This window comes from Plectropomus leopardus, chromosome 23, assembly GCF_008729295.1.
Source record: "Plectropomus leopardus isolate mb chromosome 23, YSFRI_Pleo_2.0, whole genome shotgun sequence".
Taxonomy (NCBI): Eukaryota; Metazoa; Chordata; class Actinopteri; order Perciformes; family Serranidae; genus Plectropomus; species Plectropomus leopardus.
Window position 1 is genome coordinate 9,485,843 of NC_056485.1, and position 26,043 is coordinate 9,511,885.

The 26,043-nt window shown below is 39.5% G+C and overlaps 1 protein-coding gene across 5 annotated transcripts in view; it reads left to right on the forward strand.

The window, feature by feature from the left end:
* LOC121962017 (sodium/potassium/calcium exchanger 2-like) overlaps positions 1–26,043 on the forward strand; it is a 58,727-nt gene that overhangs the window by 25,728 nt on the left and 6,956 nt on the right. For 3 of the 5 annotated variants that reach the window (XM_042512184.1, XM_042512182.1, XM_042512181.1), the window contains 5 exons: positions 7,934–8,042; positions 11,596–11,610; positions 16,867–16,917; positions 20,937–21,035; positions 23,922–24,004. In XM_042512184.1, the coding sequence (XP_042368118.1) occupies positions 7,934–8,042; positions 11,596–11,610; positions 16,867–16,917; positions 20,937–21,035; positions 23,922–24,004 (357 nt within the window). The remainder of the gene's footprint in view (positions 1–7,933; positions 8,043–11,595; positions 11,611–16,866; positions 16,918–20,936; positions 21,036–23,921; positions 24,005–26,043) is intronic. The other 2 variants (XM_042512185.1, XM_042512186.1) reach the window with 2 other exon arrangements.

Consider the following 26,043-nt stretch of genomic DNA (forward strand, 5'->3'; position numbering starts at 1 on the left):
CAGTACAGTTGCTAATGTAGGCTACTTTTTTAATCCACCAGAATGTGCTATAATGACATATGGAGGCTGAGACAGTTTGCAAAAAATCAAACCAGTTTAAGCTTGTACACCAGACCAGGCATGCAAAACTGGACATCAGTCTAACTCTAAAGTGTCCTGGTTCCATTTGTATGTACAGAGAAATCAGCAATTCAGATATCAGATATTAAGTTTGGAGGAGTGTCAAAACTCGCCCAGGTTGCAGAGCAAGCATGTTTACTTCAACATTACCTTGAGCTTCTCATCATGTTACAGATGAGCTCCTGTTCACTAAAAGCATTGACAACAATCTCAGAATCCGGGCGACAGTAATACAGTATAGTACTTTATCTTGGTTTCAGTTTACATTGGTGGGCAACTGGAGCACAGATGCCTCTACCTTTTAAGCTTTTGGTGGTTCCATTTTTGTTGTCCCATCTAGGAACTGCCGCTAGTGTCTATGACTCTGTGTGTATACATAGTGGGACGTTAGTTATCCAAAATGTCATCTGGAGATAATGCATTGATATGGGAAAGACATAATACTTGCTAGAGGGAAACTAAGAGAGAGAAGAAAATCATACTCAAACAGTAATCCATTGATGTATGGAGGAATACGTCATGAAGAAGGCAGAATAAGCAAGAATGTCACAGCAATACTGAGAAAACTGGAAAGTACTGTGGGTGCCACAGTGCTGACATGTTCCTATAACCAATACCTGGAAAAAAAAAAGCAGTGCTGCCCAGTTTCCTCTGGGCAACTAGATTTGGGCAACTGTCAACGATTGAGTTTGGTCCGGTCGCCCCTGTTGAGAACCACTTCTCTGTAAAATGCATCACGCACTGAGGAGACAGTAAGACCAGTACTGATACAGCTGAACCCATACAAAAGACAAGAAATAACTTCATCAAAAACTCTAATGCCAGTAAACAGGAGAGGCCAGCTAAAAAAAAAAAGAAATCTGGGGCAGAAAGTGCTGCAGCAGGAGCACAGTGGACATGCTGCAGAATATAAATGCAGAGTCCTGGCAGAAACGTGTGCTCATTGTTTGCTACAATCTCAAAAACAAAGAACTCCGGCAAGGCTTTTCATTGTTTACTGCATCAGATCAAAACCAGCTCTGAACTGACAGGAACGGCAAACTCCGAGATTTGATCAGGTTTGGAGGTGGTCATTATTCTACCTAAAACATTACGTTGCACATTTAATCTGCTGAATAAGCGACATTATTATTTACTCAGGATTCACACTTTACTCGAGAAGCACATGGAGTGCTGATAGGGAAATGTCTTGTTCCTGATCAAACCCAACCTTTTGCATTCACTTGCAAAAATGACACTGCAGTTTTTACTCCCCCCTATTTGTCTCCCAAAAGCCTGAGTCTCGTTGGTTCATGGGAGGAGCGGAGGGAGTCAGAGGAAGCAATTTTGGCTTAGTCCTGGTGAGCATTGCCTTGTGGGAAATCAGCGTTGTGGCAGCTCCTGTAATTAGTTCTGCTTGTTAGAAAAATGAAGGGGTTACTAATTAGCAAGTGGATGGCTTCTTGACTTGTTGTGCATCTTTTCCCTCCTTTCCTTGAAGATCATCATTATCATCTTCATGCAAAACGGGAATAGAGAGGAAGAGAGATAGAGAGAGAGAGAGATGCTGCTCAGTCTTGCTACTCAACAGTTTAGCTCTAACATGATGAATCTAGATGGACAAATCTCAAAGGGTGTTCTGTCATGCTTTGACAGACAGGCTGCCTACTGTAAGCACGTGCAGGCAAACGCCTGGAGCTGTGCAAGATATCACTTTGCAAGGTTGCTTTACAAGCCAGGCAGTCTGGTTTTCGAATATCTTTGCATACACAGGCTTGCAGGTGCTTTATTTATAGCATATATATATATATCATAGTGAACTTAGCATGCAAGAAATGTCACATCTGCTCTACTGCAACTTTCATTTTAAAAAAGCCAGTCAGTCTGGCTTGATGATTCTTTGCTTGAGCACATTATTTTTCACCATATTACCATTTGACAACTATTATATACTTTGTAAAGGGCCTATTTTGCTGTATTTGGCATTTATTTAAAGTAGCGTAATATTTAGCATACAATATGCACAATACACAATACAATACTTTAGGTAAGGCAGTTTATAAAATCTTAGTGTGCGAGATTAAACTTTCATAGTTTCTACACCACATTCATTCATTTACTTTTCCAGCTTTCTCATTGTATTTATGGCATTATTCATTCAGTGCAGAACTTGTTAAAATCTCAAAACATGATGCCGCTTGAGTCTTGAAGGGATAATTTATTGCTTTGGAAATAACAGTAAGTGGTGTATTGTAATGTCAGGAGAACCAAGTATTACAGTAAGAACCATGAGACTCAATACAAGAAGTTCCTCTTATCTCATTTTAGGATTACAATTTGGATTTTTGATGTCACAGAACTATCCCTACTCAGGGATTTTCCCAGTTTGGGATCCTAAATTAGGATGGCATAGACCCAGTGCTAAATTCAAGATAACCCCCCTAAATGGTCTGTATGGCAATGACAATGAGGAACATGGACAAAGAAATATAAAAACTGAAAGGCTCAAATTGTATGACTCTTTAAATGTCCATAAATTATTCAAATTGAATAATTAATGGCAATAATTGAGAATAAAACTCCTTGAGAGGTGGGGTTTCCTCTCCTCCACTGACTGAAGAATCAAATTACAGTTATAGTTTTGCATTTTTAAGGTGAGTTCAGGAATTGACAGAAGTGTGGACTTGAGTCACATGACTTGGACCTGTCCGAATTTGATAACTTTAGACTCAACTTGATATAATCAAACAATTCCAATGAGCCATGACTGAATTCAGACTTAAGCAATTTGACTTGAAAATACATGATACCTTTCCCCAAGCCCACAGATTAACAGCTGAAAAAAAATAAAAAAGTGTGCCATGAATTCATTTCCTTAATGAAAGAGCACAGTATGACTTGTTTAGGACTCAAAACTCAAAGTTTAGGACTTGACTCTAGATTTGTTAGTCTCAACTTGAGACTTGACTACAAAGATTTGAGACTTGGGTATGACTGGCAAAATGATGACTTGGTCCTACCATTGGGATTTGATTCTGTAATGGGAAGCAAGGATTTTTCTTTAAAACTTCAGTTAGGACAAGCAGTCAAGATATTTTTCTTTGATGAGGCCCCAGTATCAGAAATGATGGTCCCTTTATTTGATCCATATTTAGATTTTGGAATTTGACTCCCTGCAAACAGTCAGAAAACCAAGCAGTCCTGAAAAGGAAATTAAGTAGAAGTGATATCGAAAGTAACTCATAAGATTTATAAAATGTACTGCTGATTGCTGTTACCACAAGTCATTGTATATGAGGGAGTATATCAAGGATTTGAAGGATCAAGCACAGCTATGATGGATTTAATCAAACTGCCATTTGCGAGCCAGAAACATCGTGTTAAAAAAAGCTGTTATTCTCCTATGTAATTTGGCTTGGATGTCGAGGCATAAAGGAAATGCAAATCAAATTCATCCAGAAATAGACCTCTTTTATGTGCTCGGATTGCATATGGAAAGACCTGTAATCCGCAACTGATGTTCGAAAGTCAGGACTTCCAGCTCTGATTTCAGCATTTCACCAATGTGCTCAGATTCCTCCGAAAGTAACGCCCGCCCCTCCCCCCTTAAGCTGTGGGCAATTTGAGAGTCGAAGGCGGAAGTGCTTTTGTGTGATGTCACACTCTCCATCGATAATTCTCTGTAACACGGCGTTACATGCATGCGGCTGCAGAGGGACATTTATCTCCCTCAGCTGATCCTCTTCCAAGAATGATCCTGATGTGACATTACGTAAGAACTGGAAGGCAGAGCCGGCGGTATTAGAGAACACACAAACTCCAGAGAACATACTAATCTCCCTATGTGATTATTAGTCATAATATTTAACGCTGTTTTAATGAGCGACCCACGGCGTAATCTCTATCTGGCACATTCACCTGTTCTCCCCTAACCCTCCTGACTTTGCCTTTGAGGAGGGTGATAGGGAGTTAAATAGAATAATTATACCTCGAGTGTGCAAGGAATTACCCTGAAGATATGAAATAGGGGGAAAAAATGAGGGTATAGTTGATTTGCTCGGTGGAAAATCTCAGGATTAGCTCAGCTTCTGCTTGGGCAAATGTTTAATTTCAGCTCCCCCGTTTCTGTAATTATTCTGTAGCTATACACATGCAAGCCTAATGTATGGTAAATTATGGGCTGTTGAACAGAAACAGTGGGACACGTTGGGTACTGACATTCACACGACTGCAGTTGTGGAGTTTTCTCAAAATGAAAAAATCCCATTAAAAGTTATTTCAAATAAATTTTTTTTGTTAATTTGGTGAATTTTATTTGATTTAGTGCGTTTCTAATTTGGCTATAGTCAAGAAAAGATAAGCTATATAATTATCCTTTTTTTTAAATATCCATAAATCTGTTGGGATGAGCTTTCACCCCATGAACTGGAGTTGAAACCACACTCCTCCCCCCTGCACCGTGATCAACAGATTTAATATTCAGTGCACTGCAGCATCATTTAGCATGCAAATGAATGACTGGCTTGACAAGCCTGAAGGCCCTGTCTCAAAATGTGTATGTTTGCCCTGAATTTTTAAACACTCACAAGATCAAACTGGATAATTTCCTGCATTTCATTTGGCATTGTGCACTTTATCAACACTAACCAGTGCCTCACACATTTCAACATTTCTGTGTGAAACGCATGTAGGCTGTGAAACAAAGCCTTGATATGCAAAGATCTGAACAAAGGCTTTGTGCTTCTCCCCCGAAACAGAGGCCTTAAGCGACACGCATTTTCGGAGATGAAGTAAGCGCAGTTCAGTCAGGCAGTTGGTGAAAGGCTTTTGTTTCAAAAATAGATGTTACAGTACTGCACATGCCAGAGAGGCCCGCTGAGAGTGATGGCAGAATGGAGAATTGAGTGATTGTTAAAAGTCTTTGGTATGATCTGGCACATGCCCACTCTCAGAGGCAAGTTAGCACGTCAAAACTGGACAAAGTTTTGGAGTTTTTACAACACTTGGGTCACGACTACTTTACTTTGAGGAATAGTTTTTCATAAAAACGTGTTGATTAGTGAGCTAAAGAGGCACTTGTATATGGATTTTGGTGGCTTTGGACAGAGCCAGGAGCTCTGTTTCCTCTAGTCTCTAGGGATGTCCCTGACTTAGAATTTACATAGTCAAATCTGACCTGGTCAGGCCTCGCCTGTTGTTGACTGATTGTTGAATCATGTTTTTATATTTTTTTTACTTGTTGGGTTTTCTTTTTTTTCCCCATCATTCCAAATTCTCATTTGCGACACTGATTTACATTTTTCCACCCCAGACAGAAGTGCCGAAACACCCAATGAAACTATTTGTCATATTGACTTAGCATCAGAATTCATTTTATCAGAGGATGTGTTGTCCAGTGCTGTTTTTGTTTGTAGGGGTGCATTTGTTAGTGCAGCGCTGTCCATAGTGCTGAAACGGAGCAGAGAAATGTTTCCGAAATGTTTGGAGAACCAGATGGGGTCACTGAAACTCTTGGGGTTAAACACCAAAAGCCATAACTGAATTTCAGGATTTTTTTTTTTAGTAGTCTGTATAGGCTAGGTGAAATATGTTAATAAAAGTAGACTAATACTGGTACAGTTAACATTTTGAGGTTCACAAAAATCCTGTTTTAGGGTGTCATGTGTCTATATATACATGTGTACCATGATTCATTATTTCTTAGACTTAAAAAAGATAAATATAAAGCTTTAATTTCAAGGAGTACATTGATTGTAAGGAACAAAACATTTACTGGGAACAAGCCGTCTCAAGGCTACAGGAGAGTTGTGGGCCCTGGAAACCTGATTTTCCTTCAGATATCTCTAGGTGAAAATTCAAGGGACCCCTTTGAATATAGCTGTGCCAATTGTTCCCTCAACAGTTGGCACTATATTTGTGCCAGCTTAAAAAGCAGAGGAAAATGATAGACCAACAGAACGTATCCCCTTTGTTTCACGTGGTTGGAAATATAACTTTCAACTTACTCTTAGAGAGAGAGAGAAATATTCATAATGCTGATAGTGCTATGTTCCTATGCGAGTGCTCTGATTAATAACATTATTCTGAAAGACTGTATGTCAAGATTTATTAGGAGAAACCAAGTAGTTCTTTGTATCAGGCATTCAGCACCCGCATATTACCAGAATGGAATGATCCTTTGTTTTATAATCAACTATTCCTGCCAATGCGACGATTTGACTGTGAAATTGATGGTAGAATCAGGCTTGAATTGTCAAAAAGTGGGCTTTTTGGGGTTACCCTTGACATTTTCAGTCTCTGTGTTAAGCTATGATAACCTGCTGCTAGCTTTAGCTTCATATTAAATATAAATAGACATCACATGCATATCAATCTTCTCAAGAATATAGACATGAAATGAATATGAAATGTATTTCACAAAGTGGCAAACTAGTTTCATTTGAAAAGTTTAATTTTTTTTTTCACCATCACGTTGCTCTACTTTTGCAAAGCGAGTATCAAGGTACATCAGAAGGTCTGATGGTTCTGAAGTTGACGTCCTTCACTCACACGAGTGATATTGAAATGACATTTTTGGGGCAAATTTCAAGGAAATTCAAGCAGACAATCCAATCTTTCTCAGCTTGTGAGCGACACAGTAGGCATGCACCGCAGTGGGAAGGAATCTGTCCCTCAAGTCTTGTCCACTTACATCACAGTCAGTCATCACCACCCCTGTAACTGTGCTGTAACGTCTCTATTGTCTTTTCGTCTTGTCCGTGTGGTTGTGTGCGGCATGCTTCACATCTATGTCCTGTTTTCTCTTTCTCCCCCTCTCCCCCCTTTTACTTCTTCTTCTCTCTGTGTTGGATGAGAAGGCAAGTCCTGGGGCGCCGGAGGATGACGGCAAGTTGTCGGTAGGTCCTGTCTGATTGACACTCTTCCCGTCTGCTTGTGTGTTTGTCCCTGTTTCTGTGTAGATGTAGTAGCGTAAACTTGTGTTTCTCCCGCCATACTGTGAACAAGACATGTACACTGTTATCTCTAACCTTCAGCCTCCCTGCGTGCAGAGAGCAGCTCCGTCTGCTTTCTGAAGCCTTTTTTTTTTTTCAACAGTTACATTTTGTACACAGCATGTAAAAGACAAGCCAGGAAGAAGCATGTGTTTAGAAAACCTCAGACTCTTTTAGTGCTTTTATACTTACAAAAAGCACACCAGAGTGTTAGGATTTCATCCAGATTGCAAAGGAAGCAGATAAAACAGAGCAGCAGAAGGAGAATCTTCAGGGTCATGCCAAGATGCCGGTCTACATGTCTCCCTTTCCTTCCCGCTCACACCCTTATGGGCCTGTGAATTAGCACCTGACACCTCCTGTGCCTACGCATCACCTGTGGGCAGCCAAAGGCGGCCGCATTCCAAACAGCTGCCACCTGCAACGGTGCCTAATTTCCCACAGTCCTCAAGTTCGGCTTCAACTGCTGGAGTGACCTTGGCGAGGGTTGTTTTGGGAGACAAAACTCACATGCCACTTAAACTGTGAATGCCCGTCTCAACCCATGGGGCTTATATTTTTAAGAAGCTGAGGCATTTTATGATAGTTTTACTGGGTTGCAGGTTCCGCTTAGGGGTTTTATGCAAAAGAGGATTAGGGAATCATATTCCAAACAGCTTGGATTAGAAATGGCTCTAGTAAAGTGCTTACAATTGATAGACTGATGTTAATATCAGCATGTGTGCTTAATGACAGCAATAAGAACTGAAGGAAAATATTTTTTTGCTTGTAGGAAACATAGGTAAATAGTCCCATCCCAGGCAGAATGATATTTGATTGACACCATGTTTGTCCTCGCACAGGCCAGGCCTCGACTTCAGAGGGGGGGTAGTTCCGCCTCCCTGCACAACAGCTTGATGAGGAACAGCATTTTCCAGCTGATGATTCACACGTTGGACCCTTTAAGTGAAGGTAAGACCATCAGACAAACTGCACATAGAACTCTTCAATTATCAGTTTCACATAAAATGCAGGATATGCAGCACATTTGTTCTTTTTACTGTCTATAATTGTCTATTTTCAGGTTAATCTTGTCTTACACTTGTCACCATGCCTATCTTTTTCTCGTAAAATGACCTAAATCCTGTTTCCAGATGGCCGGAAATGTGCAAAAACCAAAAAATTCTGCACCTGTACACAAAATGAGCACAAAAAAGATGCTCACATCACGAACTTGACCTCACATTCTTGGCTACAAATAACAGCACCGAGCATCCATATGGTGTCTTTGGCAAAGTTTTTAGTTCACTCCACTTTCATCCGTACACAAATACTCCATGTTACAGTCCACTTCAAAACCAGTGTCTCATCATTAATATTTCAAATGTAATTGTAGGCCCTATATGCTGAGTCTGAATTGATCTCTTTTTAAAAATAGCCCATATGAGACATGGCGAGCTTGGTGCTGTGTCAGAGCCCAGCTGAGGTGGAAGATCATTTCCCTTTAATCCAAGATCAAGGCCTATTAGCTTAGCTAAAGGAAATGTAAAACGGCAGTGTCAGTGCTCGACGCAGGGGATGAATATGTTAATACGCCGGGGGAGGTGCAGTGTCATCCCATTGTCAACCATCACAGGAGACGAGGGGGAAGAAAATTTTACATTAACATGAGCAAACAGGCAACATGGGTTTGGAGTTTTTAGTGTGTAGAGTGTGTTCTTTTTTAGTTTTAGTTAAAGGTCTTTGAATTGGAAGCTGTATTTCATGCATGATGAATTCTAATCCTTAAAAAAATGTTAAATGCTAATTCCTGTTTACAGTATGATGTGGTTTTTATTCCCCCATTCCCTTTAGTTTTCAGAGAAGGGTATCTACGGAGCATGTGGTTTGATTAAAAGCAACGAAATACCACATAGGACAAGGCTAAAGAGCCATTTATACGCATAAAGCAATGATCAGACTAAATACATTTGCAGACGTCTGCTCTGTAGCGAGGAGGCATTGCAGCTTTCTCTGAAAATGACTTTACATTCCTTGAAAGCCGAACCTCGAATGATTCAGCTCAGGAAAGATTAATAAGCTGTGCAGAGACGGGCCTTCAAGTGCCCATTAACATGCATCAACTGGTTGTACACTAAATCCAAGGCGTCCCGTTTCTGAGCGTATTCATCTTTCCATCAGAGTGATTAAAATGTAAATCACAGCCTTTGCAGGGAATGGAAGTCAGTATGACCAGTCTTATATGTACTGGAGAGGGTCATTTGTCATTGGGTTTTTTACGGTACAGCTAACACCCACTGAAGATAGTAGACTGAAATATTTATTGCTTGTTTGACTGGATGAAGATTGATAGACTGGATTGTACATGCAAAAGTATAAAGGTGCCTGTTTTTTGTTTCTTTTGGGGTCTAAATCACTACCAAGCATCTAAAGTAATCCAAAAACTCATTTACCGTGTGTTAATGTTGTTTCTTAAAGGATTTTCAAGTGGATTTTTTTTTTGCAGCAGCAGAAATGTGAGGATGTTATACCAGATTTGACTGATGAGTCTTTTGGCAAATTACTGACTGGGAATGAATGCACTGAAACAACAACTACAGTGTGACATGACACAAGGATTGAATAAATTATCAGAGAGAACAAAAGCAACACTTTCGGCTTCAGTTTGATCTGAATGCATAATTTTGAAATATCCATGTGGCATGTTGGAAGTTTTCACGCATCCAGCAAGCACGTAACGATGATACTGGTCTTGAGTGCATTTAAGAATGCACTCATCACATGCCTCCTTTGTTTAATGTGTTAAATCATATCATTTATCCATTACCGTAATAAAGGTCGGCCCCATTCGGAGATGAGTGACGATGTTCTGTGCACAATCACTGATATCACTAATGCAAAGGAGCATTTTGTTGTTGAGCTAGCAGCGTGGAGAGAGAAGAACAGGTTCATCCATCAGGGGCTGTGCTGCTTGTCCTTGCGTGCTCTTAGGCTTTAAGTGAAGCTCGGGGGGGGTGGGGGTGGGGGTGGGGGGGGGCTGGACTCTGTCCATACATTTATTTTTTATGGACAATTCTCAAAATAAAGTCGCCTGTGCTCCCGAGCTAAAGGAAAGTCTGAGGTTGTTTTGCCAGTGCTGGGAACTGGTTACATTTCACTTGTTTTACTTTTAGAGTGGGGATAGTTAGAGATGTGTGTGTGTGTGTGTGTGTGTGTGTGTGTGTGTGTGTGTGTGTGTATTTGTGTTTGTGTGTGCAGGGTTTTTCCTGGCTTAAATTCTGATTCTTCGCTCCTGTATTTTACTCCCTTCCTCCTGCAGTATTTAATCTGTATTGTGGCTGACAAAACAAATGAAATATTTTAGATTAGTATTAACATCTGTCACATCATGTCTATTCACCGTCAAGGCTAACGGTGATACATCTATTGCAACACAAGGAGGCATCATTTCTGCAGTCATTGCCAGATTTTAGTTCGGACATCATACCAAATACTTGGTATTTAAAAAACCTTTGTCAGTGTTTGTGGGTGTCTTTTAGTATGTGTGGGTATGCATGTCTGTCTCTCTTCAAGATAAAGAAATTTTGGGAAACACATTTATTCACTTTCTTCCTGAGAGTTTGATGAAAAGGTTAACACTACTGCAAAAGACATAGAGCTTGAGGTGGTGGTTAGCGTAGCTTAGCATTAAAACTGTAAGTAGGGGGACACAGCTATCTCTATCTGAAGTTAAACAAACCCTCCCTGCAACACAGAAGATCTACATACAGTAGAAAGTGTTTTTGGAGAATATTATGACACAAAATGTCATCACGTCATCATTTTGTCCTATGAGAAATTTGTATGAAATTTTGTCACAATTAGGGTATAAATTCTTGAATTTTGTCCAAAAACAGTTTATCATTTAGTCCAACTGAAGCTTTGTGTCGTTTAAGAGAATGTGATGGATGGTTGGACAACCCAAAAACATAAAATCCTCCACCACAGCCATCACCAGTGCATAGGCATAAAAATGACAGTGTTGTCTTTATGCTAAGCTAAATTGGTTGTGTTTTTACTCTGTAACAGGAATCTACCATAGCTTCATTTTCATACTTAAAGTTTTATACAGATTAAACAAGCAAAACATAAGTTGGCAATGACCTCTAGAGGTGGTAAGTTTTCTCACTTTTGGACAAAACCAGGCTAGCTGTTTTCCTCTGCCTCCAGGCATTTTGCTAAGCTAACCTGAACTAAGCTAAGCTTTCCTCGGCCCCATCTCCATATTTAGTGTAAAGACATAAGAGTGGTATCAATCTTCTCATCTAACTCTCAACAAGAAAGCAGTATAGCATATTTCTCAATATATCAAATTATTTTAAGCTCAAATATTTTTTTCTGTTACATAATCTAATTGACTATTGACTTACAATTTGGAATAATACCTATCAATGATTCAATGTTCGCTAACACACAAAATATTACCTGGACTTATCTTTTCTCTGTTTATGTCTTCCTATCTCTCTTTCTTCTACTGTCCCCTCAGAATTTGCTGACTCTGGTGAGTTACTACTCTAATTTCTGTATCCCCCCACCCTCCAAAAAAAATCTGTTTGTTCTCATTCCAACAGCCTGGAGGCAACTCTCTTGCCCGACGTGTCCCTTATGTATACATTTTCCCAGCGCCGCTGTATGTCAATTCTTTACTGTCCATCTCTGCAGACTCTCTCCTTCAAATATCTCATTCTCTTCTGTGGATGTATTCTCCCTGGAAACCCTCTGTGACCATTTCTGCATTGTTTTTTCCTCATTGTCCCCAATCCTCTCTCTCCTCTTATGAACTTTAGTTCTAATTTTGTATTATTGCTTCTCGTGTGAGACAGGCAGAGGTCCAAAAGCAGTAATTTTGGTTTCTCCTGTCCGTGTCATCCTCCAGCTTCAACTTTTGGAGGGTTTTTACCCTGCAGACATTTAGCTAAACATGCCAATGTTTTAGAAAGAAGATGGAGATTCACATCTTAGGTCACTCAACCTGACAACGTTGTGCTTAGTTTGTGAATTTGTGTGGTGTCAGCTCTGTTTTTTCTCAGTCTTCCTCACATACCTTTCGTCAGGATACAGAGTCAATGTGAGATGGACAGAGCAATTAATTGCAGTGGAGTAAAATTTTGTTTTCCTTTTTTACAATTAGCTGTTCCCACCAAACTGTTATTGATTTAATTATTCACTTGCTCTTTAAGAGATACTGTAGATAATCCAGCATCCAGATTTCCAGCATCCAGATTTGGTCCAAGAACAACAGCTTTCTTATTCTTGTTATCTTGAATGTCCTTCAGTTTAATAATAGACCTTTAATCCCGCTTATTTTTCATTTGAGAGAACATTGTAATAGTCTGGTACAGTTAGTTCCCGGCACAAGTGCCCACATCTCTTTTTTCCATCAGTGTGGAGCTACAAACAATATCACTTAGGAGTGGCATCAAATATTGAACTACAAAGAGAGATGGGGAGAGAGAAGGGCAGAGTGGCTCTCACTCTACTGTCGGAGCTCTCGGTGGATGGCAGAAACAAGCCTCCCAAAACAGCACTCAGAATTCAGGCTGCGTGCATGCCTTTGGCTCAAGCGCCTCAATAAGATTCATCACCTGAGATGTGAACTCTGGTGGTGGTGGTGAGTGTGTGGATGCCCACAGCTGAGGTTGACCTCAGTATGGAAGATGATGGCTGCTTGTATTTGACAACAGACCATACAGCAGTGGTTAGGAAAGCACCGATTTATTGGCTGAGCATTGGTACCATCTGATATTCACTTTGGTGACTCCTGTTGGCATTGAACAAATGAAGTAGCCAATGTTTATCTCACTCACGTTATCTAACTGACTGGAAAGATCGCTCACAATGCACCTTTTTTGATGTTTGGCCTATTTTATTGAGCAGACATCGTACCAAAGACCTCCACGCGCTGAGCATAGAGAGGACAAGGTCATTTGGGTAAACCTGGATACACCCATGTTGGCAGAGTGTAGGCTTATTGAGTTAACTGGTGAGGCAAATGAGAATGCGGCCAACTGTTTTATTGGAAGTTTTTGGTGGAGGCACGGAAGGAAATCAGCTTAAGGGCAGTAAATGAGGCTTATGTGTGTATGTAATTTTCCAAAGGCGTAATGTTTACCTAAACAGGACCAAATGAATTAAGAAAACAAGGCAACGCTAAAGGAAAAGGAAACCTAAATATCTTTAGGGTTTGATTTTTCTATGTTATGACTTTCCATTATTTTTCACAGCCATTTAGTGTGAGAGGTTAATCCATTTGTCCCAGCCAACAATTACAGTTTGCCCCATACTGCTCTGCTCCCCTGCCAGCAGTACAGTCTTTGTGGTGACCCAGCCCCATTGATCACATGGTTCAATAATGCACTCATTGTCACTGACCTCCCACCCCTTGTGCAATGGAAATATATTTTCCATTTATGCAGATATAAAATATTGACATTGTGCTGTAGCTTTGTAAAAAATAATAATAATTGTAACACTGTTCTTACAACATTTTCAGCAATTACATTTAACACCAATATCAAGGTCATGTAGGCATCTGTTGAAAATGGTAGCATCTTGGAAATGTAATAAATTATATACTGTATTTGCAACAAGATTATTATTCATGAAATACCTTCTCCTATATTGTTAAAGCACACCGATTTATTATTGTTTAACATTCATACTTGAATTCATAGCAAAGGTGATGTACAGTCACGCTTTAAAGCATATTCTTGAAGAAAAATTACAGAATAAGCTATAAGCTGCACCTATTTTTGCTTTTTCCGCATCAATTTTCAGCTTAAGTATAAGCCCCCCCCCAACCACACAAAAAAATGTACACCTATGTTTCAAAATATTCTGTATATTCTTTTAAAGGGACAGTAATTTGGGGAAATCAGAGAGGCATTAAGCATCTCATGTACAAATAGCTGTTTCTCGAAATGATTCTTTTGACCCCATCTTATCTAGCAAATATTTCCCTTTGAATCTTTAAATCTTGCTCTTTTAATTTTCTTTGATAGATCATCGTAACACCAGTATGTTATGTAACTGTGACCAGCGGACCAGCACCTATCAACCCATTATCCCTCCAACGCACACTCATACCTCACACACACGCACATGCCGCACCCCCTCCTGCGCCCTCTGAGCTCGTCCTGCGCCGGGTGGGTGAAAGAATCAATGTTAAAAGCCTTTTTGCTTCAGCACAGACTGTGAATTTCCCTGACACCCCAACCCCCAGCAGACAAAGCGGGAATACACACACACAGACACACACTTCTAGCACACAGCTCACTGGAGGTTTAGAGGTCACACCGCAAGGACAAGAGGGCCTTTGGTAAACAACAACAAGCCTCCCTCGCTCCCTGGCTGCAGAGAGCAAACAGACAAGTGTGGCCAGCGATTGTGTCTTGGGTTAATTGCCCTTAGAGCAGCCTCACTTAGAGGCTGGCCTTACAGTGATGGTGCACTTGAAACCCAAATCGCCTAATCACATGGGATTGAGGCACTTGTCTGGGAGTGCAGCAGATGAGTAAGACACTCTGCAACAGGATGTGTTTTCATCTCATTAGACTGTGTCTTCAGGGCTGCCAAGTCTCGCATTTGGCATGAGATTCCCACCATAATCCCCTCAGATGTGAGTGGAGTGGTCGCCCACTGTTGGGTAGAGTTGGATATTAGTGTGAGTGCATGTAGGCATACTGTACTTTACACCTACTACATGTACAAAACTGTGGTCATGAAGAGAGTTTAATCAATTTCAAGAATACATTTAATTTGCTTAACCTTTATATAACTAGGGATTCTTTCTTTTGCAAGACACTCCTGTCCAAAATGATAGTGCAAAGAAATTAACATCGAATCACACTGACAATAATTAACAACATTCACATATGTCAAAATAACAAAGGACTTGCGGTATTAAGGAATGAGCCCCTTGATTTGTTTTTATCTTGAAAACATGGGGGCAAGAAACAACTTGGCAAGAAATGTTTTGCATATTGTAAGAAATCACTAGATTTAGAAAATTGTTTTTAAAAAATCTAGGGGAAAAATCCAGAAAACTTTCTTTATATTTATCATAATAATATTTTTAAAGTCAAGTCAATTTTCAAGTAATTTCCCTGTTGACTTTTATTTTTTCTGTTTCTTTTTTGTTTGTTTGTTTGATTTTTTTGTGTGCTAAGTTTCAGGTAAATGTCCTGTTATTTTTCCTTTTTTTTTAAAATTATTATTATTATTGGGTAATTTCTTCTTAAGCTGCTTATTGCCTTCTTCCATGTTTTTGAAAGAAATCAAGCCAATTTACTCACGTTTCAGAGAGGTAAATTCCAATTAAAGTTTGTCTTGTAAACTTTTCTAAGCTTAGTGTGTGTAGTATGGAAATACAGTTTTGCCAAATTTGTTGGTACTCCATCATCATGATTATCCATCTGGATGATCTTGTCTGATAGAAGCATGAAATAGGAGAACCTAGGGCTTAACAAATAAATGGCTGTGGTTAGTTCACGAGTGTACATTCAAAGTTAAACATTAAAGCTGTAGTTGGTAAAAAAAAAAAAAAAAATCATAAAACTGTCAAAAAAATCATATACATCTGCCTACTCTTTTTTCTTGTCGTAAGCTGCAACTGATTCTAGCAAAGACCATTTGAAGAAGAGAAAAGAAGAAGGAGAAGGGACATGATCTTTTTCACATGCACTTCTTTCAGAATAAAATGACAGTTTCAAAAGAGTTACCAACTTAAGCTTTACATCACTTTTCTCGTGTCACCAAGCTATGCAGATAGTTGCTATGAAAAACAGAACATTCTGACTGCCTTTTTAAAATATATGTTTACTATAAATTTCCTGGGGTTTTTTGTAATTTGTATGAATAGTTGGCACTGTATTTTGTCCTTGAGAAAACATTGTGATTTTGCTTTAGACATTAGTACACTTCAGCACTATTTTAATCACATTTGGAGCAGCTTTACAAGTGTAGGGTTAAGGGAATTGGACAGAGCCATGCTAAAACTAAATGCTCATGCCATCAGTCGCTATTGTTGAACAAGGCAGAACAGTTATGAGCAGCGAGCAACTTTCCAAGCCAAACTGCAGTGTGGGGGGTAGAGCCTTGTGGTGTGGTGTCTTCTGTTCTGCTGCTTCACGTTCAGCTGTTGCTGCAGGTTTGAATTCCCGGCTAATTCATCATGCAGATGTGCTGACCGTCTATTTACTGTAGCAAGAAGAACTGCTACAGTAAGGGAATCAAATTAATTGTTCGGGTTTCATTGTGGCAATAAAATGCTGAATCATCAAGCCTTTGAATCAGCGTGCGTGCAGAGGAGAGGAGGACTCATCTTTTTGTTGCATGTTGACCCAGTAAATTCTCTTCTGACTTTCCTGTTCTGTTTGTTTTTTAATATATCATTGTATGAACCTCTTTGATTATTTTTTCTAGTATACTGAAAGCCCCTTCCCCTCCCCTTTTCTCGCAGTTCCTATTTAATAGCCATCTAACCCTTGCCATTGGCAGGCTCTTTATTAGACTAAGTTACTGTAACACTATCATGTACTTATATTTGTAATTCAACTCTTACCGCTTTGTTTTGCACTTATGCAGTGATGACTCTGAGAGACTTCGTCTTTCTGTGTGTCACTCCTTGTGCTCGTGTGAGTGTTTGTACAGAATGTGATGTAGAACCAGCGGACCTGTGTTGTTCTGTCATGTTCACTCTTTTCCTTTTCTCTGTGTGTTCGTTGCCTTACCCTTGTCTTTTGCTGTGATGTTGTAGAGCTTGGGACTTATGGGAAACTAAAATATTATCACTCAATGACTGAGGAAGGTAAGCCTTAAAGTTTTCACTTGATTCTTTGAGTCAGCCTCTGTCATCCCTCTTGATTTTTCTCCATCGTAATCATAAACCAGCAACTCCAACCCCATTTTTTGTTTGCCTGCAACATAGTTTGATCAATTTTATTCTCATTATTATTTTTACATTTGATAACCTCTCTGAGATTTCACTGACATAAGTGCAAATCATGGTAGCCATGCCATTTTTTGAAAATTTACTTTTTATTCTCATTTTTATTTTGGGCTTTTTTTTAATTTCTGCCCAGAGAATATGTACATATTGTGTGTTGCTGTGTGTAGTGTGTTTCTATGGATTTTCATTCTATTCACTAACAAGATATTTTAAGAAACTGGGAAAATTGCAGAAAATCACTAATGTTGTTTATGTTTGACTCTCTGAGAAAGCTTCATCTTTGGATTCTTAGTCAGATTTAAAGATGTTTGTTGTTATTTTAGCAGGTAAAACCACACACAAAAGCACATCATACCATCCCCTGAAAACACAATGCACAAGGTTTTCTTTTTCCTTTATCTTTGCTTTTTTTCCTTTGGCCCTGTTACCCATCTGCATCGCTGAGAAATACATCATCCATGCCTCAGCGCTTACTTGGAGGTTCCACTTGCACCAGCAGCGGGTGCACACATGTAAGACGTACGTTGCTGAATTTGGCAAACTGGAGTGACTCATATACCCAGTGGTTGTGTAACAGGCAGAGCTGACAGGGAAAATGACAACAGCTAGGGAAGGGCTGGACTTGGTTGGTTATTAAAGACTGCAGTTGCTTCATTGTGCAAATTGGAACTGTCATGTTTTTTTTGTGTGTGTGTTTGCCCACATGGAGCTAAAGAATTGTGAAATTTCCAATTGTACTCAAAATGTAAGGCAAATTGTAGTAACTACATATTTTTGACATGAGTTTAATATTGAAATGTATCATCTCTGTGAATTTTTTAATTTGCAGCAACTAGAAAGCTATCAGGTAAAAGATAGCTAAAGCTCCTACTAAATTTACTTGATTTATTTTGTAGGTGTTTGTCTGTAGATGGAAATTATCTATTTTGATGGGTGACATCTTAGTAAGTGCTCTTAGATAATCCACATAACTACCTTTAAAGAGGCAATAGCTTGATCCAGGCTTGGTGGAGGAAAGAAAAACACTAAACTTGCGCTAGCTGAGCAGATCTTAGCATCTGACTCTATTGGAATTCACTAAATTGGAAAAAAAAAATCAAAATAAATGTCTAAATATATTTATTGCTAAGGGATACTTTTCCAATTTTCAACCAGGTCTGTGTCATTGGGGTAAGGGGTGTGTGTGCTGCTGAATGAATAAAGTGAGAAGTCTTCATTTGTTTTTGTGAGTGTTTTTAGGGAAATGTGGATCTTTTCAGATCAATTACAGAGGTAATTTTCATGTTCCACATTTTATCATACATGAGTCATGCCGTGTGGGACTCACAATGTATTGGTCTTGGTGTTGACTCAGTCACACTGGTTTGGTCTTGGACTTCAATGTCTTGGTCTTGATCTTGTTTAAATCTCAATACACTGTAGCCCAGGTCACGATTTGATCTTGGTTGAGGTGGCCTTGAGTACAACACTGGCAGTGGTGTAGTGGAGGGTATATGCAGGTTAACAGGGTATGCCCACCTCTTTTTTTCCTGACATTTGCATTAGTCACCTATTAGCCAAAAAGCCACTGGATATATAAGAAAGTATACCCACTTTCTCCTGATTGCGTCATTGATGATACAAATTGACGCATTAAGGATCATGCTGCATCTGTGGTGAGTTCCTGGTGCTGCCAGCATGGGGGGTGCTTTCACACTATTTATCTGCACACACTCCCCACACCTCATTGACACATACCTGGTTAAAAATATGTATGCTATATATAATATGTATGGTTAAAAATCAGTATCACTTTAATAGTAGGTGAAGAAACAGAAGTGCAATTCCTGTAAGCTATAGGCCATAAATGATCTTTTTTTATATATATATATCTTGTTTATTTCCTTAAAAAATGGTTAAAATGAACAAGGAAGCTGAAAGCACATTTTATTGGTGTCCTCCATTTCCTCTTTATGTTCTGTGAGGGTTATTCAAAAGCAGCAGGCAGTATCTGTATTATGATACTATGGGATTTGACTGCAATTATTTCTTCAGTCAAATAAAAAGCAATTTAGGAAGGCATTTCAGCTTTCTGGTTATCATGCAGTTTGCCGACCAGCCTGAAAACTTTAAACCTTCTCCGCTTTCCTGCTTCTTTAACCGTTCTCTGCCTGGTGTTTGTAGAAATATGTTCAGAGCTAGCACTGAAACCTGAGTGTTTTTCTTTGTCATTCCTTTCCTTTAAAGTTAGTGTTGGCAACAATTTCCTTTGAAATTCTTCAAAAAGCCCAACCCTGCTACTTGTATTCTCAAGCAAAGACAATGATGTCCCACCCACATCTGTACAAACAAACACACGCAAATGCACACTGCCAAACACAACCCACTGACACTGTCTGCCTAAGGTGAGTGATGTCAAGGCAGTGGAATGTGTGATGCTGTCTTGTGAAAATGTACAGTACATATGTGCGTATGTCTTTGTGCGCATGTGTGTGTCTGCAAGAGAGAGAGGCGGGGAGGGGCTGTGCGTTGCTAACGACAAAAAGGCAGAGTGATAGCAAGATGGTGTTTGAAAAAGACAGATGAGTGAGAAAAACAGGGGTGATGGAGAAACGTGGAGTGAGATAGACGGGACAGGAGGAAGGCCGGCGGTGACTTAGGGTGGTTAATGATTTCTCCAGAAGGTCACAGACAGTTTTGACATGGTTGGGTGGAATACGTATTGATGCGTCACTGTGTCAAGCACTGACAAATCAGCCATGCCCTCTTAAAATGAAAAAAAAAAAATCTTTCACATTGATTACAAAGGGCTGATTGGGACATGCTTGCAAAAACTGACACGCACAGGAAGTCAGTGAAATGAAATATGGATAGGTTTAAGCCAAAAGAACCTGATAGATGACAAATTTCTTATGAATGCGTAACCAACAAATATAAACATCTTATTATATTGAAACATAAAAACCTGTGATTTTTTTTGTGCATTTGGAGTCATATTTCTTCTGTATTGTTATCTGTCCATGTGTCGTTGGGGGATTTCAGGACATTGGGAATCCATGTAAAGTCATTGTTCCACAAGCCAGCGGCCGATCATTGCTAGTCATTACAACCCTGGCATAAGTGGCTTGCGTGAGCCATTATTTGTAATGTCAAGAGGGCTGCTTATGCAAGCCACAAAGTCATGGTGTTCAATAGATGCCTGGGTTCAATTCAGTCTACTGCGTCACAGCATCATCTTTCCAGTGTTTTTGAATCAATAAATGTTATCAGCAAAAAAATATGTATCAACATGAGCGATTTTCAAATATTGACTCAATGCTCAACTAGCAGATGTCTCTTGCATGCTACAGTGTTTCTCTTTGTCTAAAGCTTTGCATGCAGTAAAAAAAAAAGACAATCTATAATAATGATAAAATCTTCCTGTTTAAATATTTGAATCCAGTGTCTTAAACCTATGCATTTATTTCTTCTGATGTGCTGTGATGCTCACCCCAGCAAAACCTTTGGTTGCTTTTACTTCCCCGCTAGCCTCTGACATCTCTTGTGAGTTTCTGATCTGATGTGAGAACTGAAGTGAGCAGGAGTGAGTCTGACCTCCAGAAGGCAGATATCTTCACAAGAGATTGTCTCCCTGCTGGCTTTGCCTCCACCAAGGACCCAGGACAATGCAGGATCATCAGTATATGATATGCTATGTCATATTGACTCGGTGTTGTTTGAACAGCAGTTTTGTGTAAAGCCGCCACCCCGTATGCATTGTGCTTTTTCAAAATGTGACCCATCTGGGGTCAAAGGTGACAGCGAAGGAGCTCTGACTGGGACGAGGCCTAGAGGCTAAAGATGCTGCGGTATGTGGCTCTCTGTTTTATGTTTTAACCTTTGTGGTGATTCTTTTACAGGGAAGTTTCGAGAGAAGGCATCCATTCTTCACAAGATCGCTAAAAAGAAATGCCAAGTCGAGGACAGCGAGAAGGCCAATGGAGTAGCAAGCCGTTCAGGTAAAAAGCCCTGTCATGTTCCTCAGATGTTAAGGAAGCAGTTTGGATGCATTTTATTAATTCTCGTTCTTGCTGAGATTTGGATTAGAAGGTTGACACCGCTCACATGTCAGTTTTTTAAATATGAAGCTACCACCAGCAGCCAGTTAGCTCAGCTAAGCATAAAGACTGGAAACAGGGAAACAGCTCGTCTGGCTCTGTCCAAAGTAACAAAATCTGCCTTCCATCACCTCTAAAGGTCATCAGTATGGTTGTGCAGATTTGTGTCTTTATGCTAAGCTAAGCTAATTAGCTGCTGGTGGTAGCTTTGATCTTTTCATCTTCCATTCAAAACAGGAACTAAGCATATTATCTAAAATGTCAATAACTGACTGTCAGATTTTCTTCATTTTTAGGCTGTTTTTTATGGATTTTGAGCTAAATGTTGAACGTGGGGCATGTATAATTATGATACTTGTTAGCCAAAGAAGTTGTAAAGAGATATTCTCATTTTTTCCACACTCCAAAACAAAATTCACATCCTAGAATTTGCAGTCAACTAGCTAGCTACTGACACGCTAGCCTTCCAAATGTATACACATGCTGCTTTTGCTTTTTAATGATTATAACAGTGGATAAAGAAACCTGCTTTACAGGAACATTGGAGGGAAACAGGGAACCTCTGCTGATGTTCTTCCAGTGATGTGTCTTCACGGTGTGTGCAGATGAACAGTGTTTGGCTTGCCCCGGACCGCTGGCAGCAGCAGGAGAACCTGAACACCGTTTTTCTGCACACACCTTGAAAATCTCCATGGTTTCCTTTTATTTTAATTTTCTTCTGAGTTGGTTCACTTTTTTCACTGTGATGTGTAGCCTTATCTTTTTGCCTGTTTTTGCTGCAGAGTGGGTTTTACATCCCGGATATATCCTTCAAATGCTTATTATAGACCCCTCTGTCTTCATGTCTCTGAAACTGCCTTTTTGTTTTTTAGAAATTTGATGGTATTTATAGGGGCGGGGCTTCGTAAAGGGTCAATTAGATATTAGCTGATTATTCACAAAGACCACTTTGCTGTTGCTAAGACTTCATGATTATGCATTATCTGGTTTAATATTCCTTATATTAGTCATCAGGATCGCCCACTGAAACAGTTAATGAGCATCACATTCAATGTTAAACAAGCATGACATTATCAAGAACTGCCAAATTGATTGCAAGTGTTGTTTTCAAGCAGTATTTAAATCAATCACAGTCACTGCCAAGTGTAATTTATGTGTGTTTTTCACTTCAAAGAGCATTGGACCAAAGGATAAACAGGAGGCCAGAGGAAGCACTTTCATGGCCACAATGTAGTCAGAGCAGCAGAATCAAAGCAAGGCATGGATGTTTATCAACAAGGCAAAATTATGCTAACAGCGCCACATTAACATATTACCATCTTAATCAAAATTCATGACTGGTAGTCATCCCAGCATACTTTACTTTTCATGCCTCACATATTTTAAATTGTTGTCTGTAGTAAAACAAGATTTACTCTGAGGGTAGTTTAGTATATGATGCATTTGACTAAAGTCCATCTTTATCCATAATATCATAGCATCCAAGCAAAGGAGAGATGTCATGTGCTGGACGACAGTGGCATCAAGTCACATTATCTATCTGGGAATCTTTTCTAATTGTGTCACAACCACACTTGGATTAAAGCAATTTCCACAGCAATTATAGTTTTATCATCTGATTACATGGCTTTCAGCTCTTTGTATTTTAATAAGGGCTGTTAAGCAACTCTGGCCTCAAATGAAATGGAGTCAGCCAGCAGGATATGATGAGGGAGACACATGGTATAAACAGCCTTAGACGTGCACATACTCTTTAATGCAGAGAGAGAATCTTAAATAAAATGCAATGTTTGATCATTACATTCTGTGTTAAAGTGAATGTGATTCTTATTAGAATTAAACCTCAAAAAATCACAATGACGCAGACTTGGGAGTAGTAGTGCCAATACAAAGTATTAGTTGATCGACATATGCCTGTGTGAACAAAGAGAATTGTTAACCACCTTTAAATAATTTCTTCAGATGGTAACAGATAAATCAATTCAATTTCAAACAGAGGGTTGACTACGCAGTGAACAAGCTTACAATGCGACCATGATAAAAGTCAGTGGCACCCCCAGACATTTTTTATATGAGTATTCAGAGGGGGCCACTGAAATCTTGGGATGGCAAACCAAAACTATAAGCCATGAATTCATTTTGTATATTCTCTTATGGCATTGATGTATTTTGGGAAATAAAAAATTATGTCAATATGGGAAGTCAAGGAATCTCATACTGATAGATTTTGATTCTTATTTTTTCAGTTAATACTAATTATCTCATTTACCTAGACTAATACCAACACAGTTAACTTTTTGAGTTCCACAACAATCCTGTTTTAATGTGTTATTTAAGCAATATCACACAAGGGGGAGCGCTGTTGTACTGTATATCATCACAGCTGTGATTTGGTCGCAGGCATGAGGGATTACTTCTGTTTGAGTCTCTACATTAATTTGCTTTGTTTAATTTTTTTAGGAAAATCCTGCATAGCATGCACAATATATCATAATTTGCGTAGTTTTTGTAACAAAAATGAAGACATCCACAGGTTCCCGCTTATTAAAGTAGCTATAGCTGTAAAATAAATTTAATGAGGTAAAAACATAGTTTTTTCAATTTGGGGGGGCGGTTTAATAAAAAAAAGTTTGTGTCAGTAGGCTTTAAGGGGTTAACTTAACATTGCTCAGATGCTGTCTCCCGCCTCGCTCTACATCAGAACAGCTAACACTCCCATTTGAGGCAATGCCAGCTTTAATCCCTCTTACTGCTTCTCACTTTAATTATCCTTTAAACTTCCCACAGATAAGAACCTTCCAAACAGCTCCAGTGTGGAGGTGGAAGTGACACCACCCATGAACGGAACAGCAGGTCAAGAGGGGGAGACGGTAAGAAATCACAGGACATACAGATATACGCACACAACAGGACGAAACCGCAGTGTGTTTTTCCAAACTCCATTGTTTTCTCTCACCAAAATATCACCTATCCGATTAACAAGGTCTCGTGGAAATGCAAGAGACAAATTTAAGAGTCAAAGTTTTCGAGTCATTTGTGGATATTTTATGCCTCTCATTTGCGTCTGTGTTCCACCTTGAATGTGATTAATGCAAAGGTTGCATTGACGATGGCACAGGTCACTACTGCTGATAATTTCCCAGCATGCACCCGGGCGAGTTCCTCCATCTTCAGCCAGACCTGCCAAAGACCCGCCTACTCCCACTGAGCTCTGTAATCACACTCCTCACTCACCTGCTGCTCCCCGCCGCTGGGTGCTCGAAGTGAACACACTCGCACATGTGCGCACACACACACGCACAGTCTTTGACATACAGCCAGGCCTCAGAATGGCACCTGCAGAAGTTGTGCTGGCATGAGCGATGATGGTGGGTCGCAGCGACCTGCCAGGCCAGCAGACGGTCCTGGGGCAAAAGGGCAGCGATTCAAAGTCGCACGCTGAGAAGGAAGCAGGAGGAGGAGACGGGCGTGTCGGTCATCCTGCTGGATTCTCACTCGTTTTACTGACCAAGAGTAAACCCAAGATTGACTGAATCCTGCTACCATTCACAGAGCAGAAAAGTTGAATTTTCAGCTCAGTTTTGGGGGCTGAAATATTTAGTTTCACACTACAAGTTGAAACCAGTGCATTACATATACTTAATAACATTTTTAATGTTTAGGTTAATCTTGTGACACCTGTGGTTACTTGTGGAAATGCTTAGTGTCTCAATAATACATAATACCAGTTACACACATGAGAATCCAGCAAATTTTATATTCTGTGTTCAGTCTCCATGACTTCATCCAGATTTTGTAATTTTTTCCTCATAATTTTGCTGGGGTATTTTTCAAGGCCTAAATCAAATTTTATTGACCGTTTTCTTGGTTAATCTGATGAAGTTTACCTCATTTTAAGCTGCTGTACCTCTGTATTATTATATTTTTACCTTTTAAAAGGACATTTTATTGCAAGGATGTGTCAAAGGATTTGCAAATAAACTATAATGTGACTAGTAGTTTTGCATTCAAAGGTCTTCACAAAACTGTAGGGATGTTAATCTTGTAAAATCCCCCTTTAAATCAAAGCCCAGTCTTTTAAAAAAAACACTGCTCTCATAGAGTAAAAAATATGTGCTCTCTGCACCTAAAAAAAAAAATACTGTATCACTTTGACACACCGCATTCCTCTGAGATAAGATACAGAAGTCTATAAATACAAGCTGGTGTGGAAGCATATAGGAGGCTCTCAGAATAGACTGCACAAGAAGCTGCTTAATATGAGCCCTGACTCTCAACATGACCATGTGTGTATTGATCTTTTCCACTGCACTGAGTTGTTCTCAGATTGATCCCTCACTCTTGGTTTAATAATAATCTTTACAGATAAAACTGCCATCACTCCCCCGAAGTGGAAAATATTTGCACCTATAAAAATGGTGCCTATGTAAGAAATATTTTAGACTCACCTCAAAACTTAGAGACACCTTTCTCAGGTGGGGATTCACTGAATTTGGGCAATCTGGACGCTTATTGGCGTGTCTGATTCCCACATGCTGCTATTTTTAGAGATGTGTCCCGCAGTGCACCTGTCTGTGTCAGCCAGGAAGTAGCTGGAAACAGCTCACACCTTCATAAGCCGCCAGAGGCCCCGTCATATTAATTGTTCAATTCCTCCTGGATGCCGTGGCAACGAAGATTGGGGAATAAGGGGTTAGTCAAGGTCAAATTAAAATCTGCAGCACACTTCCAGGACTACTTCCTTTCTCTCTTTTTTTGTTGTGAAGACCTTTACAAGCTGTGCTTACAGAAATGATCAGATGCTGACAAACAAAAATTAAAGGGTTTATTTATCATAAATATAAATAGTATACATTCATCTGATTCTCATGTTGTTATGTTTTTTTTTCTTGTAAAATGTATATTAAGC